This window comes from Haemaphysalis longicornis, unplaced genomic scaffold (genome assembly GCF_048455015.1).
Source record: "Haemaphysalis longicornis isolate Haplotype H1 unplaced genomic scaffold, Haemaphysalis longicornis Haplotype H1 scaffold_7, whole genome shotgun sequence".
NCBI classification, from domain to species: domain Eukaryota; kingdom Metazoa; phylum Arthropoda; class Arachnida; order Ixodida; family Ixodidae; genus Haemaphysalis; species Haemaphysalis longicornis.
In genome coordinates, this window is record NW_027526422.1 from 120,119,130 (window position 1) to 120,139,103 (window position 19,974).

Genomic DNA, 19,974 nt, shown 5'->3' on the forward strand with positions numbered 1-19,974 from the left:
CACGGCCGAGTGCTTGTCCGGTCTGCGCGAGAAAATGCTAAGATATTCTTTGTGTGCTGGCGATCCATAAAAGAAAACGCAGTATCTGGCCTTCCGCCGGATCTTTACCTGGGCGTCAACGCAGCAATCCTGCAGGCGTCGCGACACAATGTTAGGTAGAGTGAGTGATTTAATATTGGTTCGTTACATTACCAGATGCGTAATTTATTACCGCCCCCCTATTACAAAAACAAAGGTCAAGGCATGTAACCGCACCATCAGAAGAGCTACGGCGAACAGAAAAAATTCAGTACACCATTTCATGCTTGGTACACTTGCCACTCGGGACGCGACAGCTCTTATTTTCAGTACGACAGTGCGCCTTACGTGCTAGTTATTTGCAAGCATTGTCATAGGGGGCACTTTCCACCAATGGCCAAGAATACTTCTGGTAACCAGGCAGAATACCTGTTATCGATTCCGTTTGCATCGATGGAATAAATCCCCGCACGGCGCATCATACTGTTGGAACAGGCACACAGCATGACAAAAGATTTCCGCTCGTACCAGAGTGCTTAAATTCCCGCAACCCGTAGTATTATGCTTCTATGGTAGAGCGATTCAAAAACGGTGGTCTAAAGAACGCCACTCGCCACCGAATGTGTTATTTAAGACTCCTGCTTTACGCGCAAGAGCATGCAGAATACTTATAAGCCTATTTTTGCACTCCCCAGCAGCCCGTGGGGTGTGGCGTAGTGATTATGATATCCGCCTCTTGATGCGTTGTAGTAGACCCAGGTTCGATTCCCCGTAGGGTTACGTCTATGTGCTTACATGTCTCGCATGATGTAACATGTGTTAGAGCATTCGTCACGGGGTGCTGGCGTTGGCCTGTCAATGCGAGCGAAAAAAAAACGGGTAAAATCAATTCTGGCCGAGTGGCTTTCTTTTCTTTTTTTTTTTGGTGAAAAGCAACACGGCCGCTTATTTGAGGGGCCGTATGATTTGGGGGCCGCTTCGTAAGTGGGAATAGATTAGCATAACGGGCCGCGTAGAAAAATTACGGCCAGCGGCCCGCCGAACACACGGCCCGGGGTTTAGGTGGCCCTCTGGTTAGGCGGCCCTCGCGAGGGCCGCTTAAACGCCGGGCCGCGTGTTCGGTGGGCCGCGTGTTTGGCGGGCCACTTGCGCTCGAGGCCGTCTGAACCGCCACTTTATAAGCGGCTTTAAATTGACGCGGCGGCCCGCCTGCATGCGGGTCGTATAACCAGGAATTGACTAAGAGTGTATGCCAAGAGGCATGCTAAGGCTACGAGCTCCCTCCCCTTGACTGAACGCATCGTATACACGGACGCTGCACTTCCGGTAGGTGGTACCAGCAACACTTGCCATGACACTGCGTGGTACGACCAGACAAATGGGTGCCCGAACCGACGCCATCATGTATCAACAGAGGCGATGTACAGCACCTGCGCAGAGTTAATGGCCATTTCAGATTATTTGGAGTGGGCCCTCGAAACTTCATCTGAAACTGACCCCGTTCACCATCGTGTGTACACTGATTCTCAGGCTGCCCATCGAGCATGCGCTAATGTTCTTTACACAGATCATGTGCTGCAGAAGATCCGACACCAGGCGTGCCTACTCAGTGAACGCGGTCACGATGTTACCATCCTCTGGGTCGCCGCGCATTGTGGTATCCCCGGAAACGAGACGGCTCATAGATTAGCGCGCGCTCACCTTTACACTGCGCTAGCCAGAGCCTCCGATACTCTTTTTCCTCTCCTAGCTACCCTACGCGAGCTAGCAGATCCGATGGCAGACAAGTATTTGACAAAACAACGTGCGGCCTACCTCACAGCAGTTGGCAATCCACTCTTGATACCACCGCTCCCCTCGAAGATATTCACACGGCGAGAGTCTGTCCTGCTTCGAAGAATTGAGACAGGCACACTCCTCACTCCTTTTTTGCTGAACCGTTTCCGCAGAGGTGACACACCACCGCCTGTAACTGGTACCTGCTCCACGTGCAAGTGCCGCGCTGATCTCGACCACCTGTGTTGGGAGTGCCCCCTCTACATTCCAGCCACCATAAAGCGGGGACCCTGGCCTTCTTCTCTCCGGACATGGGCCTGTCCGGATCCCAAGCCTCCGGATCGAGCCACCGAGCTCTGGCGAGCACTCCTCCTGTTTTGTCTTGTGGCTGTCGAGCACTCCTCCGATGACCGGTTGGTGATCGGCTCCTCGACAGCCACAAGATTCAAGCAGCCCCCACTTGGTGCCTCCAATGCGTCCGTTAAAAAAACGGAGGCAGCCCAACCCTTTCCCTCTTCTATAACACCGTGGTCCTTTCCACCGCAGTGCCCTCGGCACATTATAATATGGAATAAACGTGGTTTAATTCATTCATTCGTTCGCAGATTGCAGAACGTAGAAGCTTCCATCGCCGTTGTGTTCAGAGAAGAAACCGTTGATTTCTTTTATCTCTAGCTTTTCCACCATGACATGGCCGATCTCTCTACTTCATTGGCATTGCCCCAAATCTTTTCGCTTCCGGACATTATTTTTTCCCTGCCATGATGTCACAACTTACAATGACCCCACATCCCTGTTACACGACACCACCTGTGTCATTTTCGTTTATGCCACGAAAAGAGGCGAAAAGAGTAGGAAAAATGGCAGCATCTCCACTCCCTGGATGATAGCGAGGGTGCGGAGTACGGGGACTCGAAATGACATCCAAGTTGCACCCCGAGTGACATCTGATTTGCACCCCGACCGTCATTCGATTTGAGCCGTGAGTCGCACCTTGATTATTCCCTAAATGAAACTGCAACTCACGGCTTAAATCTAATTCCGCTTGATGGTGGTGTGCGCACGGATGGACACGGGCAGACATTGGGAGGTCCAAAGGTACTCGGCGCCGTTACAGGCGAGGGTAGAGCACTGCACGGGCCCGGGCCGGCCCGAATACCCAAGCCCGACCCGGCCCGCGGGCCGGGCCGGGCCACCCGAAGTCGATTTTCGGCGGGCCCGGGCCGGGCCCGGGCTCAATGCCGTGGGCCCGGGCTGGGCTCGGGCTCGACGCGAGCCCGGGCCTGGCTCGGGCTTGACTTCATAGGCACGGCCGTTAATAGGTCCGACGTGAAGTGTAGAAAAGAGCATCAAAATGAATATTCTTGGTTTATTTTTGCGCGCTTCTTGCTGTTAGTTGTACTCATTGTTTTAAAAAATATGTTTTGCTAGGTCTGATGGCCACTATACTGCAATTTTAATTACATTTCTTGTACTGCATCAAGATTTTATATTTTGGTGTATAACATACCAAAGATACGATTACAAGGAATGCCCAAGAGGGGAAGGAATTAATTCAGACATCCTGGAGCTGTGCACCTATGTCTATGTTTGTACATGTGGGTTTTAGATGTCGCACCATTTAAAATGCGGCTGCCGTGGCCGGGAATCAAACTCGCGTGCCTGAGAAACACCACCGCTTCACGACCACAGCAGGTGAAGTATTTCAACACGCGTAGATACTCGTTGATTCAAATGCGGATAAAAAATTTTCAGCAATACCAACTTGTGGCTGAGACAACCACATGAAGTTGCCAAGAGTCTGGTAATCATAGGTGGTGGTGTCTCTCGTCTTAGAATACGGGCTATTATTACGCCGATGTGGCGTGAACTGCAGACTGTCCAAGCTAAACTACGTGCACTTTTAAACCCTTATTTTTTGCGTTCAGTTCATGACGTGCTTGTACAGACTAGATGCTCCGTCTGATGGCCCGGAATATAACAAACAAACTTTCTTCAGCGTCAAAGCCCGGGCCTGGTCACACACGCGCGGGCCTTCTCTAGGCCAAAAAATAAATCACCGGGCCGGGCCGGGCCTGGGCTTGAGATGGCGGGCCCGGGCCGGGCTCGGGCCAGGCTCACTTATGAATTCCCGGGCCCGGACCGGGCTCGGGCTAGGTGTTACGGGCCCGGGTCGGGCTCGGGCTTCGCGAAGCGGGCTTGGGCCGGGTTCGGGCCTTAAAATCAGGCCCGTGCAGTGCTCTAGGTGAGGGAGTAAGCCGTTTGACGCTCGGGTGCTAACTCACGGTCGCAGCCCAACCTGACTGGGCTAACATATTGGATGAACTAGTTAACCTGAAACGCTTTTAACACGCGCCACCCGTAGCAGCGGGAGGGGTTTTATCATTATGTTGTGTGGAGACATGTGTCATTGTTTGAAGGGTTTTTTTACCATTATGTTTTGTGGATGCATGTGTCATTGTTTTGTTTTTGTTCACTGTACCAAGCCGGTAATAATAATAAAAAAAAACGGTCGCAGCCCAATAGGTAAGGCGACTGACCCTAACTCTGTCTTGTCCACCAGACACAGGCTCGAATCCTGCCGGTGCCTGTGTGATTTTTTTCGATTGTAAATGCTATGCGCACTAACGCGGACGGACATTGTGCGGTCCTAAGGTACTCCGGACCTAAAATTTTACCGTGGTCCATATGATTTAAAAATGATGCGTTTTCAAGACGACCTCACCACAGACTGACCCTCTCCCTCCTCTCATTCGCACCCCGCCGGCCTTTCTTCCCATTGAAGCGCGCAATAACATTCTTGCGCATGCTCCAGTTGCTTCTATATTCACCGCCTCCGGCGGCGCTTAGAGTTCAGTTGAAAGTTAGCGCTTGTACTGTCTCCTTTCTTGTGTACCGTCTTTGGTTTTTGCGCTAAGCATATTTAAGGATCATAAACCAACTAGCCCCACAATAAGTTTTGTTAAACATTCTTTCCCCGTGGCTTATTTGGTTGGCATCAGTAGCTTGCCCCATACCAATGATAAATTTTCTTCTTACATGCTTGACAAGTGCAGGCAAGGCCTCCGATTTGCTGTACGGTATTTCACTTCTCGTCCGTTTGTGGCTGATGTGATTTATTCCCTGTATTTTTTTTATCATTTTTACTAAGTATTCTACCCTGCAACAAATAATTTTTAGCACCTAGCCGTCACATTACGACGAAAAGCAACCCAAAGACGGAAACGAATGTTAAAGAAACGCGAGCTTCGACCTCGTCTTCATGTTTTCTTTCTTTTTTTTTTTACAGATTGTGGCAACAGAACCAACTACCCCAAGTTCAAACTTGTTAGTGGCTCTTTCCAGCCCTAGGAAATGCGACATCCGTGTGAACAGTGAGGAGAACAGTTTGTATAAGTGCAACCCAGCTGATAAGAAATGCGGTCGTGTTAATACGCTTATTTCGGGAAGACCGACCGCCGAATTGTTTTATCTGTGAACGCTTATACAAATGCAACCAACACGCTTATCTAGAGCAACCATGTCACTTGCCAAGCAATCCATATCCCGTAGAGGCAGGCCTTACAGGGGCGCGTTCGCTAGCAGAACTCTACCTAAAATAGCTAAAAGGCACCCTAAGGGAAATAAACTACATTCAAAGCAAACATAAATTGGGCTAAACAACCCCAAATGCGAACAAAGAAAGACATATTTACCTCACCGCAGACATTGTGTTCCCAGATACAAGCCCGACGCTTCTCAGCGCTATCGACTTGTTCGCTTGGAGCACCACTCTCGTCGAGTTTCTTCGGAGCACAGCACTGGACAGAGTTTTGTGTCTAAAAATTTTGGTCGCACCAAGTGACATCTTTTCATTTTTATAGGTTGTTTTTTTTTGTTTTGTTTTTTGCTGTCTTTTTTTTTCTTCTATCATCTAGCGTAGCAAGCCAGCACGACGGCTCGGTTAACCTCGCTGGTCTTCATTACGATTTTTCTATTTCTCTTTCTCTCTCTCTCTCTCTCTCTACTCCTTTTCTTTTGTGCAACAGCTAAAACAACTATGTTGTTCGGCCCCAGTAACTAATGGTGAGGACGAAAGGCGTTAGTAGCCTAGGGGTACAACAGTGCGCTTTCAAGCGATTGCCCAGGAATCCAACCCCAATAAGGCCAACATTTTTTCAATCTTCCGCGTATTTCTTTACAGTAAAATGCACTCTTAGCTCAATTCTGGCATTTACTTTCGCAACTAAGGGTTGTTCTGTATCCTTTAGGTCGGTTTAGGGGTGGCGCGCGGCATATCGACACGTTTAACTAACGTTCTGCATTGCACCAGAAGTGCCTACCCATTGTGCCTACCTATTTTGAAGTGTACTACCGCTATTGGTGAGCTTGCAACCGCAAAGTGGAAACCGACCTAAAAAGAAGAGAACTAAATAACTCACAAAAAAATTATAACGAAAACCCTCACAGCACGAACAAAATCACGCTAATGTCCAAAAATATTCAATAAAAAGTAGCCAGAACCGACGTAAAATGACAAAACCTTGGAAGTTCAAAAACAAAAGGACTGAGCGATCGAACCTTAACGGAACCAAACCACCCGAAACTCCATTCATAATTCACAAGTGGGTTACAAGTAGATTGCCCGTGCATGTGATAAAATAGATCTGTTTTAAGAAAAACCCAGAACTAAGGGATATGAGCCATTGCACTGTGTGAATGGGACGAGAACTAAAACTGCGGTGACAAAGAATTCCGAACACAGGTATCAACACGGGGCGACGATACACTTTTTTCTCCCGCCACGGTAGTTTCTGACGGGGAACGACTCCGGCCCTTACCGCAGCACGCCGCCCGTATACTTCAGTTGTACCGATTTATTTATTTATTTATTTATTTATTTATTTATTTATTTATTTATTTATTTATTTATTTATTTATTTATTTATCGATCGATTGCAACCTTACAGGCCTCATTGGAGGGCATGGAGTAAGGGGGGCATTTGAAAACGCAATAACAGAACAAAGCATAAATTTAAGACTGGAACGCCGTAATAACAAAATATAAACAAATATACAAAGTTCAAAGTACAAAGTGATCATTTTTTGAACGTACATGAACCCTTGTGGCCGTTGATAGAGCGAAAAAGCATGCAGTTTGTGAGAAAAAAAACACAACATAGACACAAATCCTGATAATAGGCGTTACACAAAAATTCGCGAACACCATTAAATTGTGTAAAACATGAGTAGCTGACGGCGAAATGTTTCGGGGTTAGATATGGTGGCAATGTTATCAGGTAGATCATTCCAAAGGCGAATGACACGAGGCAGTGAGGATGATTTAAATGCAATGATTTTGCCGTATCTCCACATGAAACTGGACTGATTATGCAATTTGCATGCAAAAGAATGAGGTATTTGAAGTAGTAGCCGCGTTCGTTCATGGGTGAAAATAAATTTGTGGAAAAGGCACAAAGCAGCAATATCACGGCGGCTATCTGATAGCGGCAGTTGCAGGTCTAGTTTTGTTTGTGATATGCTGGAGTTGATATTGCAGTTACGTGATATGAACCGGGCTGCTCTATTCTGTATCATTTATATCATATTTGTTACGTAATTCTTGTGAGAAGACCAAATTGACGAGGCGAATTCCAATTGTGGCAGGATGAATGTTTGAAAGGCAAGTTTCCGAATGTTAGTAGGGGAATTTCGCAAGTTGCGACGTAGATTACCCAACGAACGTGATGATTTGGCGCATAAAGACGTGATATGTGGGACCCATGAAAGATCGGCTGTAAGAAGCACACCAAGGTACTTGTACGAAGCCAGAAGCCACTCTCCCCACCCCGCGCACGCATAAACAGGAAGAAATACCAAGATAAAATCCCCAGCGCATGTAAGCGTGCTCCTCGGGAGGAGAGCCCAGCGTCGGCCAGCTCTGTATACCTTCGAGAACACTCTGCCAAGAGTTCGTGGCGTGAACTCTCCCGTGCTCTTCTACTCGCCAGATCACGTGCATTCGCGCCTGAAGTGGGCAACACAGATTCCGAGGTCGCGCTACAGACGCTGAGTTCGCAAATCCGGTTGCCGTGGGTTCTAGCGCGTGCTAACGCGGCCCACTTTTGGAGAGATGTGAAAGGCTGCGGGCAAAACGATCTGGGCCTGCTAGTCATGGAGTACTTTCGCGGTAAGTTCGAAAAATCATTTGAGGTGCAACAACCGGGTCTCCGACGAAGAGAGATGGGCCTGCAGCTCTGCTGTTTCTCCATCCTTGTATCCAGGCAATGGCGCGAACCGTGCATTGGGTTTGTTTATTTGTGTTTTGCTTTTACCGCCCGGCTGCGCCGGTCTGTATTATCTCTGTGCCAAGGGAAGCGCGTGTTCCATTCTTTCTTTCTGTGCCGCATGTGTTATCTGTTCTGATAGGGAGAACATTACTATCTAACGTGAACAGCCCGGAATAATCTTCTTGGATCTACAATGTTCTCGATGCGAATCGACGGTTCGAGAACCACGCGCGCCGAAAGATAAAAAGCCGGCAGAGCAGACGCCGGGGTATTCGATTCTGGGACGTTCGCCGACGCACGTCACTTTGTTTACCGCTGTTTCGCCGCCTCTGTATTCTTTTGAGTTGTTAGGGGAGCACAAGTTCGCTCCAATAAACTTGTTTCTTTTCCAAAACAACTGCGTCGTCCCTGGCTTCGTGACAATATTTTGTCTTGTTTTTTTTCTACAGCGAAGTTGTCTATGGCCAGGATCCAGCAGATTATCGGTGGCAGCAGACCGATGCAGACAATAATCGCACGTGAGCGTAGCGCCACCTTTTGGCGCCCACTAAACGCCCCGGGATCCTAAAATTGTGTCACACCTTCAGCGTGTGGAAAAAAAATCACAAGAAACAAGGAAAAATCCTAGGGCTGTTGATATAAGACGGCTTATATTGCACCTAAGAAATGTCTTCCCAGCAAATCCGCAGATGTCCAGGCAATAGGCCGCCGTCGTCCCGACTTAGTGGGAAGACATTTCTTAGGTGCAATATAAGCCGTCTTATATCAACAGCCCTAGGATTTTTCCTTGTTTCTTGTGATTTTTTTTTACACACGCTGAAGGTGTGACACAATTTTAGGATCCCTGGGCGTTTAGTGGGCGCCAAGAGGGGGCGTTACGCTCACGTGCGATTATTGTCCGCATCGGTCTGCTGCCACAGATAATCTGCTGGATCCTGGCCATAGACAGCAATTGAATGGATCCAGGCACATTTCTAACACATACGGCCTCGTAGAAGAGGTAGAACTTCTAGGAATTCTGGGAGCCGCGCAGCAAATTTATAACCATTCCGGCCATCTATCCACGAAGAAATTTCGCATCATCATGGATTCCTATGTTGCTGTCCGAGAGTTAAATCGTCCGTTTTCACCGAACAATACGGCAACAAACATCCTCACCTTGATAAGAGACCTACAAATTGAAGGCTTCAAAGTTCGAATTTTTTGGACTCCAGGACACACTACAGGCGCAGAAGGCAACCGTATGGCACACGACGCTGCCAGGGAGAGGCTACAATCACCTCCCGCGGTGCCCGCCACGCCCGTCCCCCCTCTCCAGGCAGACTGGCAACTCCAGCTTCGTCACCTCATAAAGGAAAGCTGCAAGCGCTTACAGGCAGAAACTCCTGTTGGCATCCTTGCCCCTCTCAAGCGCTTCTCGCGTCCGGGGGAAGTATTCGCCAATAAAGTGTATGCGAATGCAGCGTACACCCCCCACATTATTTATAAATGGACAGCTCCAGCAGGATCCGAATTGCGCCGATGCCCCCACTGTAGTCGTGAAGGCAAACCAAATCTTTATCACTTAATTTGGATTTGTCCATTATTCGACCGTAATCGCCACAAGCTTTTAACTCTAGGTCCCGCCCCCGCGACTGAACAGGAACATGTTAGCCGGGTCCGCGACGATCCCACCACACTAGAAGCAATCACCGAGTACGCCCTTGAAAACGGACTCTACAAATTAGTGTAACGGCCTGGTAGACTTCCCCGTTCTACCTAGAATGTGAACTGACTGCAGCGTGCACTGTTTTCAGTGTGAACCGCATTGTGTACAGTGTGAACTGTACATTTAAGTGTGAGCTGTGCATTTTAGTGCCACTGACTGACTTTTCTGTGTTCATTTTGTGATTAGGACGCCAAGACTGCAACTGTGTTCATTGTGCGAGTTGCGACCTTCCCCTTCTCCCCTCATCCTTGCTCCCCCCAGGGCCCCATGGCCTCTCGTCTAATAAAGTTTTTCACTCACTCTTCCCAGCAAAACATTCGTGCGTTGAGGTGAAGCCTAATTTAAGGGGATCGGATTATACACCTCGAGCTTCGCGATCGCTGCGCCGCCTGCCGCCGCTTCTCCCCGGCGTTGACGGGATGTGCGCTGCGTGGCTGATACGGGTTCGTGCAGTGTTCTGGTGCTTTATCGCTTCTTTTCGCCTTTCCGCTCCCGAAAAAAAATCTTATGGTGACGACTATAAGCAAAGAGTACGTTTAGGTCACTTAAAAAGCAGCTGCGTCTTCGTAGAGCACGCGATCGCCTGCAAGAGCTACCCGGGTACGCGGTTCTGCGCGCATCGTCGCCGCTCTTCCGAGCGCCGGCGACGTTAGCAGCATATCACCCCTCTCACCTTCAAATACGTCACGCACAAGGGAATTCTACTGTCGCCTCGTTTAGACCTGATACTTGCAGAGTGAGAGGTTGGCTTCATTTTTCAACGTGGACAACGACTGCGGCTTCGTTTAGAATATATACGTCGCAGAAAAATATGTTTCGGGGATGTGATTAGCCAATCCCGGACAATAACTTATGCCTTTCATAAGAATATGAACCATGCGAAAATGTTAAGTATATTCCAAGCCTGCACGTCGTTAAATATGTGCCCACATACGCCTTATAGCAATAGCCAAGGCAATCTATTATGAAACCATGGAAAAATACATGCTGTGCAAGTGCGGAAGAAACATAATTGCTCTAACGGAAATGAAAAAAAAAAGACAGTGCAGCTTCTGACATGATAAAGACGTTCGTCTAAACTTAAGCCAGGTAGGGCTCACCAGACCAACTACTATACGCGAAATTCACTGCTATTTCGCGAGACATAGGTGTGGGTAGGGGAGGGGGACGCTGTGTACAAATGCGGAGAGGAATCAAGAAATGAACGTTTTAGTAATCACACACACAAATCTCTCGTTCACTGTCGTTTTGTTTTTCGACTTCAACGAACAGCTGATCGTTCGGCGAACGAATTTCTGGAAGTATGCAGTGTAGGCAGTTCACAAGCGATGAAAGGTGTCCTTGGAAGAGTGAGGTATGTGATAAGGCCCACTGAGTTCAGTTTCTCCTTTATTCTGCAGGCTCCCTGGGCCATGTGACGATATTTTGAAGAAACGTTTAGTCGCGGACGCCCATTATATTCTAAGCCCGTCAGCGCGCTGCTCGCAGAGGATATATGTAGCAGATGAATGTTTGCGGGTGCTCACCTCACGACAAGACGACTCTTTGTCGTGTGATGATCCCCGAGTACAATCCTGCATTACCGTCGTACTTACGTTGAATATTTCCGAAATTAACACACACTGGCTTGTAAATGGTGGTGGTCAATATCTGGTGTTTATTATTGGCAAAAGTAACTGGCGTGCGGTCAGGTATGAGGGTTCCTCTGAATATGTAAGCACACAAAACTGATTTACATCGTAGTGTATACCCGTAGCATGAACATCTGAGGAACCGGTGGTTACGGAGACACTGCTGGTAAATTCAGGGCAGTCTAATTACAATCAGCTCCATGCATACGCCGGTTCCGCGACGCTGGCCTGTGACACAGCTGGCGCTTATACAGGCCGAATTCTCCACACTAAGATCGCGTCAGAGACATTTCCATCTTGTAAACATACCCCATTTGCGAACAGAGTGACTGCTCCACATAAACATGGATTTCCAACGCCCGCAAACGCTAAATCTCAGTCTTGAACATGCCGCAAAAGCAGCGGCGACAGCGGGGAGCGGGACGGAGACTCCCGCGCCTTCTTTCGAAACGGGCCACTAGGGGGATTTCAGTGGCGCCCCTACAAGCCGCGCTCGAGGCGGATAAACGTGGTCTTCACAAGCTGGCTTTTCCACATCGCGTGTTGCACAGTAAAGCATGGCCATCTACGATGGGAGTATGTTTGCAGAAAACGGCTGTAACTGTTGTTTTACGGGAACTATCCGAAAAAAAATATCAAAATTAGTCGCTAAGACGTACGCACAACAGCTTCTCCGATAATTGTTCTTCACACAGTGGAAGGGCACTGAATATTTTTGTCATTTGGCACATCTTCTTTGAATGGCTTTGAGATTTTCAGGCTTAGTCTGAATTCCTGGAGAAGATTGCTCACGCCTCAGGACTCGCTGTCTTGTGCAAATATTTCGGCCCAAATTTACTTAAAGCGCAATGCGCTAGGGACAAATATGCATCAGGGGCAGCCGCAGTACATATCCTGAGCACACTGAGCGCGCACGCACTGAACATGCCGTGCCACTGTGGTTTTTGGTAACCTTGATTGCATTGCGCTTTTTATGTTGAAATTTTGTTATCTAACTGCTTTTTCGCTTGCATTTAGCTTCTTTACGAATTCGGGGATTAGTTATGCGTTATCGGCGGATTCCATTTGTGTCGTGGTGCACATTGTTTATGCACCTATGTGCCTTTCGGTGCAGTTAAGTGCGGCTGACTCTCTCTCTCTCTCTCTTTAGACATGCGGCCACTCGAGGTGCTCGCCCCGTATGCTCTTTGGAACGAAGAATAAACAGTTATCTGACTGTAGGAGCGTTGAGTCATCCGTGAGGCCCTGGCAGAACTCTTCATCGTGCGCAGCACTTTGGCGCCAGGTGCCGTGGTTTGGCAGGGGCGGCGTCGATACCCGCGTAACCGAGGGAGTGAACGAGGCACTGACGGCAGAAGGAAAATGGAGAGGCACGCTGGCGAAAGTGCGAGGGGGAGGGTGGCACGGGCTGCTAGAGCGTCATCTCTCTCACTGCCTCCCCCTCACACTTTTTCCACGCGCTTCACCTCCGCCCACGGCCAATCCGAACCACGTGACATTTGCGCGGGAGGTTTAAACACGATTTGCAACAACGTACCCAGCGGTGGCGACGCGCTGTGAGATGACGGCAGAGTAGAGCGCGCTCCCGCTCGTTCGCTGATCACATGATCACTTCCTGAGACGGAACAGAAATGCTCCGTGACCGAGAAGATGACAGTTGGCACTGCCCATAAATTTAGCATTAGGTAGTATCGTAATCGTCAGCGCTTTTTTCCCCGACGGCTGCTGTGCGCCATCACATTATTACAAACAATAACGCTGCGCAGTTTTCACTTGAAGTCCAGATAAAAGCTGACTGCTATGCGAGGAAAGTGAGACCGTGAAACATTTTCAAGCTGCATTAACAGCAGTTTCTTGGCGGTTGTGCGGTTCCAGTGAAGGAGACGGGTGGTTAAACATGTCAAAGGTAGAGAGAGGCAAAAAGAAACAATGGAACGAGCAGCGAAGGTCATTCTGCAACAGGTTTAATCTCGTCGCAGCTGTTCACTCTCGCCGTTGGGCCGCGCTACCAGTATATGTAGTGTGATGTTATTTTGCTTAAGTTTAGGCTGTCCATGACTGTCTCAAGTGCGCCTAAGATTTCCTTTGCGCTAAATAAGGTTTCTTGGTACGAGCCATGGCAGATGATGTCGTAGCTTCTAACGGTCTTGCCTATATTTACTTCGTGTTCAGGTATTCTTTCAATTGCTTTCTTTTTTTGCGGGGTGGTTTAATCAAGAAGTGCAGATACACAGACCAAACGTTTTGTGTTCACATAGCCCAGCAAAGACAACCGTATTTAAAAATCATTAGTTTCCCTAGTCGGCTTTGAACCACACGAGCACAACATCTACTCGCTACGGAAACAGGATGTGCGCTAAATGCAAAGAGGGAGGCAGCAGCTGTGCGTCTCGCGTGACTTCGGACGCCACTGTTGTTGGGATGCAGTGTAAGCTGAGGGATAAACGCGTAACTTGCTTGGAAGGAATTGGATCGTATTGGCGTGGATGGTATCGTTGAGACATTCGCAACGATCATGGGGCTAACTTTTTGGTGGCGAAGATAAGCAGAACAAAGTGCAAGCCAATTGCTTTGCGAATTGTGAACCATTTGCCCATGCAACCTAGAGAGAGAGAGAGAGAGAAATCGACTTTATTGGATCAAAAATCCTACGGAGGCTGCAGGCGGACCACGCAGGATCGCCCACAGCCCGACTATTCTAGGCATGTCGTCAAGGCGCGGTGTCCCCCCGACCTCCACTCGGGCCGGCCGGACCGCCGGCGGTCCCCAGGGCTCGCATCCCTCGGTCCCGCGCGGCATCAGCCCGCCCTCGGGATTGCCGGGCGAGAGCCGCCTCGACCCGCTGGACTACCTGCAACTGCACTTCATAGTCTCTTGACTGCATAGCCCACACCACGTCCGTCGGTAAGCCCCCCGGGTGTGACCCGGGTGGACACAGGTCCGTAGTGCAGTCCCAGAGAATGTGGGTAAGAGTCGCTGTTGCACTTCCACACACACTGCACTGCTCACTGTCAAACACCTCCGGGCACACGTAGCGCGCCAGCGCCGGCGTGAGCACAGAGTTGGTTTGCAGCTGCCTAAACCGCACTGCCTGCTCTCGCGTGAGTCTTGGATGAGGCGGTGGCATGGTCTGGCGACCGGCACGGTACCAGTCCAACATCTCGGCGTATCCCAGCAGCGGGTCCGCCTCCTCTTCGTCCTCGCTCACCTCACTGGGGCCCGACATTTCGCTACACCAAACACTCGCACTCGCTGCACGCACCACACCGCCACTCACACGCCCCCCGGTCCGGCCTTCGTGCGGTTCCTCGGAGGCGTTCAGCGGGCCCGTCCCTCCGGCCGCCTCCGCGCGGTGGGTGAGAGCACGCGCGGCGGCGTCCGCCGTCTCGTTGCGGTTGGGGTGCGGGCCACTGGTCGCGGGGGTGTGCGCCGGGAACCACCGAAGGTAGGTGGCCGGCACAGTGTCCGCTGCATTGGAGTCACTGCACTGCACTTCACAGATTTTCGCAGCACTTTTGCACACACGGTTGCGGGCGTAGCTCCTGATGGCAGAGCGGGAGTCGCTCAACACCGTGGAACACCTCTGGTCCGTAAGGGCGAGCGCTATTGCCGCTTCCTCAGCTTGCTGCGCCGATCGCACTCGCACGCTGCACGCACTGTAGATTTCCCCGGTGGTGGCCTTTACCGCCACCGCCACGAACTTGTCTCTTGATCCGGCGTACCGTGCCGCGTCCACGAAGAGCGCGCCGGTGTCGCTAGCGTACGTGTCCGTAAGGGTTCTCGCTCTTGCCGCACGTCTTTCCGGGTTGTAGTTGGGGTTGACGTTGCGAGGTAGAGGCGTTACCCTCAGTCTCTGCAGGGTCCTCGACGGGAGCGCATGCTCCGTCTCTCGTAGCATAACCGCCTCGCTAGGTACACTTCGCCCATCGAGTCCCAGCCGGGCGAGGATGTTCCTGCCCTAGTTGCATATCAACTTGACCAATTGGTAACATTTTGAGTCTTTTACATATTTTAAATATTTTGATAATATTTTGGCTGTGTCAAATATTTAATATTTTTATGTGGTGAAAATTCTTCTGTCCACCAAAAAGTGTTATTTTCTGATAACTTAAGTAGACGAAGTTGATGACGACACTTGGGGTATTGTTTCCGGTCTGGCGACAAAATCAAAGCTGACTGTAGTACTAACAACTTTTGACTATCGAACATCTGAGCGCCACCACTGCTGCTGCTTTTCCCAGCGTTCCCGAAGACAATAGCGGAAAATGTGATTGTTTGCATTCAATGGCTAAGCCAATTCTCAGATTCCCTGAAAACGGCGACGACGATAGAAGGAAGGGGAAAGGAGTCAGTACACGAAGGGAGGTTTATTGGTGCAATCAGTTCCGGTGCGGTGAAGACTTCTCGAAACTCGCAGTGAGGACTCAGCAGCCGAGCACTTCGGTGTAGCCGCCTCCTCACTCCGCTCTTGCCAGACCACTCGCAACGGCTTAGTTGCCTTACTGATGAAGAAAGTGAGGGTCTAGATAAGGTGCTTTTTTGGGGGGGAATCATGAGGAGGAGTATGCTACACATTAAGTTTTAGCAGCCGTTATGAAAATCCTCACAATAGAAGGTAAAGTGCAGCACATTTAACAGAAGCAAAGACTGACAAAACGAACCAAGTGGGGACGCTGGTAAGCTGTAAGAGAGAGAGAGAGAGAGAGAACAAAACCTTATTTTAAAAACCGGATAATTGAGGGGGGGTAAGCTGTAAAAAGCCATTTTTGGATGATGCGAGACGGGGGGGAGGGGGTAGCGTTTGTTTATACACTCATTTATACGTTGACAGGAAATGAAGTGACACTTCCTTACGAAGTGTTTTCGCGTGAGTGCATCTATTTTCGAGTTTCGGAAACATCGAAGTAGGATTGAGAAAATTATTTTCAGGAACGTTATGACCTCTCTTAAGTTTTTCCAACTTAGCATGAACACACGCCCACGTGCATTTTTCTTAAGATAAAAGGGAAGCATTTCACCTTGTAAGAACCACAGAATATGTGCCTCGTTCAAATGCATTTAAAAATCATTGCACCAAAAGGTTGCTTATCGCACATGACCCACGTTAACATGACACCATGTTCTCGTGCTACTATAGTAACACTACAGTATTTGTGTGGAATAAACATCGCTAGTTTAGTAAACAGCACCGCTACAGGAGCCCTATCCAGCGAAATTAGGAACAGATAACAGGCAACTAATCGACGGTTATGTACTACCAGTTAAAAATTAAGAGTAAGCACAAATACTGCACAAACACTCCGTAAAGCAAATCTCAAGTTTTTGTTGGTAAGGTATGTCGCGCTAATTAAAAGAATGCATTATATCGTGTACCAGATTTAACATAATAACGGTACTACAATACTCGTAGGAATTCTAAAAGTAGAAACAGTGCCGAACATTTTGATTACGGAAGTACTGCTCCTAACTGGACCATTATCAGGAAATAGGCGATTCAGCGGCCATACCCGGCAGTTCTGGGCGTTCATCACTGCTTTGAAAAATCTGGTAGACATTGTGCATGCACGGAGCCTTAACTTAAGCTCATCGTTTAATGAGTGAACGTTATGAAAATCTTCAGGAAGTTTCAGTGATTAATCGCCAAAAGTTGCCGTCTGTACTGCTGCTATAAATCTGGAACGGAGTAAACCATCTCTTAAGCTGCAATATTGAAATATCGAATGTAATTGGAGTTGTGAAGAAAACTCGGAAAAGCAAAGCCTTTATTAGGATTATCGGACATCCTAGGGTTTAGGACCCATCTAAGTAACGACACTTGGAAAAAATGATCCACTCAGCGGGAACTACACAAAGGCAAACGAAAAGGGAAAGAAATAACGAAAGAAAGGCGAAGACAAAGATAAAAAGAAAGAAAGAGAAAGAAAGAAAGAGAGAAAGAAAGAAAGAAAGAAAGAAAGAAAGAAAGAAAGAAAGAAAGAAAGAAAGAAAGAAGGAACAGGTAACAGAGAAGGAGAGGTAAATAATTACAAGAATTCAACCAAGCGACGCTCCAAAACCACGCAAAGTAAATAAGAGCAAATAAATTGGTACTAGCTTTGTTTAACAAGCAATTACTAGGCCACCTAAGCACTGGTTATGATGCAGTGAATACGGAAGGATTAGTGTCTCATTGCGGAGGATGTCCTCTCGTTATCATGTCATATGTAGAACGCTCTCCCTCTTTTCCTCCCTCAAGCCACAGGTCATTCTTGTTGTACTAGTTCATTTATCTGAATTCAATTTTCCCGGGTTTGCTCTGCGGTAGCGCCATCTGTTGGGACAGCGCCGAACGATTTGAGGTTTCAGTTGACGCCGCATGGTAGCGTGACTGCGGCACCCCAAGCAATATTGGCATTTCGTGGAAGCGTACTTTATTAGTTGCTTGCGTAAAACTCTTACAATTAGCACGCTCTGATTACTCATGAATGGTCAGTAGGTATCCGTATCACAACTTTTTTGGAGTAAAAGCCAGAACACCCTCCTGAAACGTTCGGTATGTACGGAATTATGGTAATATGGAATATTTACCTTTGGGGGAACAATTAACGCCGGAACACGAACACGGTAATAGAGCACGGTGTTAAATTTAGAAATTCTGACACTAGTTTTATCTGTTTACAACCTCCAGAAATGCCAAATCATGGTCCGTTTGAAATCCGTATATACGGAGTATACAGAAAACAAATGATTGCGTATATCGCGCTTTCATTAAGACAGAAGCACCAAAACTTGGTCAAACGTTTCCATTCTGACAAATCGTTTGATTCTTTTGTTCTTGGAAAACTTATCTGCCTGGTTACTTCTGGGTGCGTAATACCCCGTAAGAATTCCGTTTTCCCGTAATTTTTAATCGCCCTAGTGATATATGTCATAGTGTTTCCCTAGGGTTCCCTAGGACGTATTCACTGGCTCAACCTTTAGGCAGTTAGAGTAAAGGATCCACTGCGGCGTTAGAGCAGCGTGCGCTTTTGGCATTCCGGAGGCTCAGCGCCCAACTCACGGAACCAAATTTACCCGTTTTCTTTTCACGTCAATCGCTTTACTTTGTTCTTAGGCGCTTTCTTGAGAAATCAGTCACCATTTTTGTGTGGAAACTTGTGTGTACCATGCGTACGCCATTTTGTGCACGATATCTTGGCCCCAACGCCAATTTCCAACCTACCCAGTTAATTGTGTGTTCGCAATTAAAATTCAGCGACGTTGAGAAGCACTCCTGCCTCTGATAAGTGCACAAGGCAGTGAATGGACGCAAAGAAAATAACAAATATATTTTATTTATTTCAACAATAAAATAAAACCTTTTCACAACAAACTAAGCACACATACAGAGTGTTGTTTGTTCTGTCTTCTTTCTTGATATCTCCCGTTCATGCAAAATATGTACACTTCTTCGTGCCCGGCAACATTGAACGTGTATACGATTAAACTTCATGCTGGAAATGTCTCTTGTCAAAACACAAACAACAGGCTCAAGTCTTCAAGATTTTAAAGCCTCTAAATGATCAGCAACTCTTTCCTTTAACCACTTGAAGCATGTCCTTGATGGATGAACTTCTGAATACTCTTTGATCTATTAAAATGTACAAGCACGCGGAACGGTGGCCACTCAACTGTAGATAAAACAGCCCCAATTCAAGCAATGGCACACTGGACGCTGTTTGCATACTCTTTGATCATTTGAGAAAACTTTAAAAGCACTTTTAGGGCAGTCTCAAAAAAGTACGGCATCCCTGAGGAAGCCAACGCATTTCGTGACATCTGCGGTACATACACGAAGTTTTCCAATCGTATACAGCTTCCATTCACATTGAAGATGTACTGTACCTGTGCAGTGCTTTCAGATAAAAATCCCCACGTGGACTCTCATCCCACGCATAGACCAAGATAGCCTAAGTTCCTTAAAGAGACCCTGCAACTCTTTTCCTAACACATCCAGTACTTAGAACAGGGGGTCCGAAAGTACCTAAGCTAAAATATGCTGCTCTATAACGCCTAGTTCTCCCATTTCTGGTCTGTGAATAGCGGCAGGGTAAAAAATACAATAGCAGAAAACAAGGACACTCGCTTTAATGTCTGAATAAATCAAAACAATGGACGCTTAAAGCTATTCTGACAAACCTTCTGCCTTCATATACAGTTTCTTTCACCAAATACATCACTCAAAGAAAAAAGTCACGCTTCCGGCGTTGTTTAAAAAAACTAGACTACCTGTTTGGATATCTCGGCCGCTGTGCACGACTACCGTAACTAATAGAATATCTGGCCCCATCGTGCCAAGACATTAAAAAGCCTCTTTTTCCAAATCTGCTAAGCATTTTTCTAAAGCATTTTTTTTTTCAAATGTTGCTAAAGACCATGTACGGCGCTGAAGCTCTGCTTACAACAAGTTCCTAATTCGTCAAACTTCGGCAATTATATACACGATTTCACACTTTGCGATGGCAACTGATAAGGAGTTTTAAATCTAACCCCCGTGTTCACCGGAAAAAATATAAAGACATACCAACGCACCCTCTTTTGTCCATAACGAAAC

At 47.9% G+C, this 19,974-nt stretch overlaps 1 protein-coding gene across 1 annotated transcript in view; it reads right to left on the reverse strand.

The window, feature by feature from the left end:
- Positions 1 to 15,300, reverse strand: part of LOC144146497 (uncharacterized) — a 78,749-nt gene extending 63,449 nt beyond the window's left edge. Inside the window, exon 1 of the mRNA XM_077678442.1 lies at positions 14,926 to 15,300. Within this exon, the coding sequence (XP_077534568.1) occupies positions 14,926 to 15,300 (375 nt within the window). The remainder of the gene's footprint in view (positions 1 to 14,925) is intronic.
- Positions 15,301 to 19,974: the final 4,674 nt, after the last annotated feature.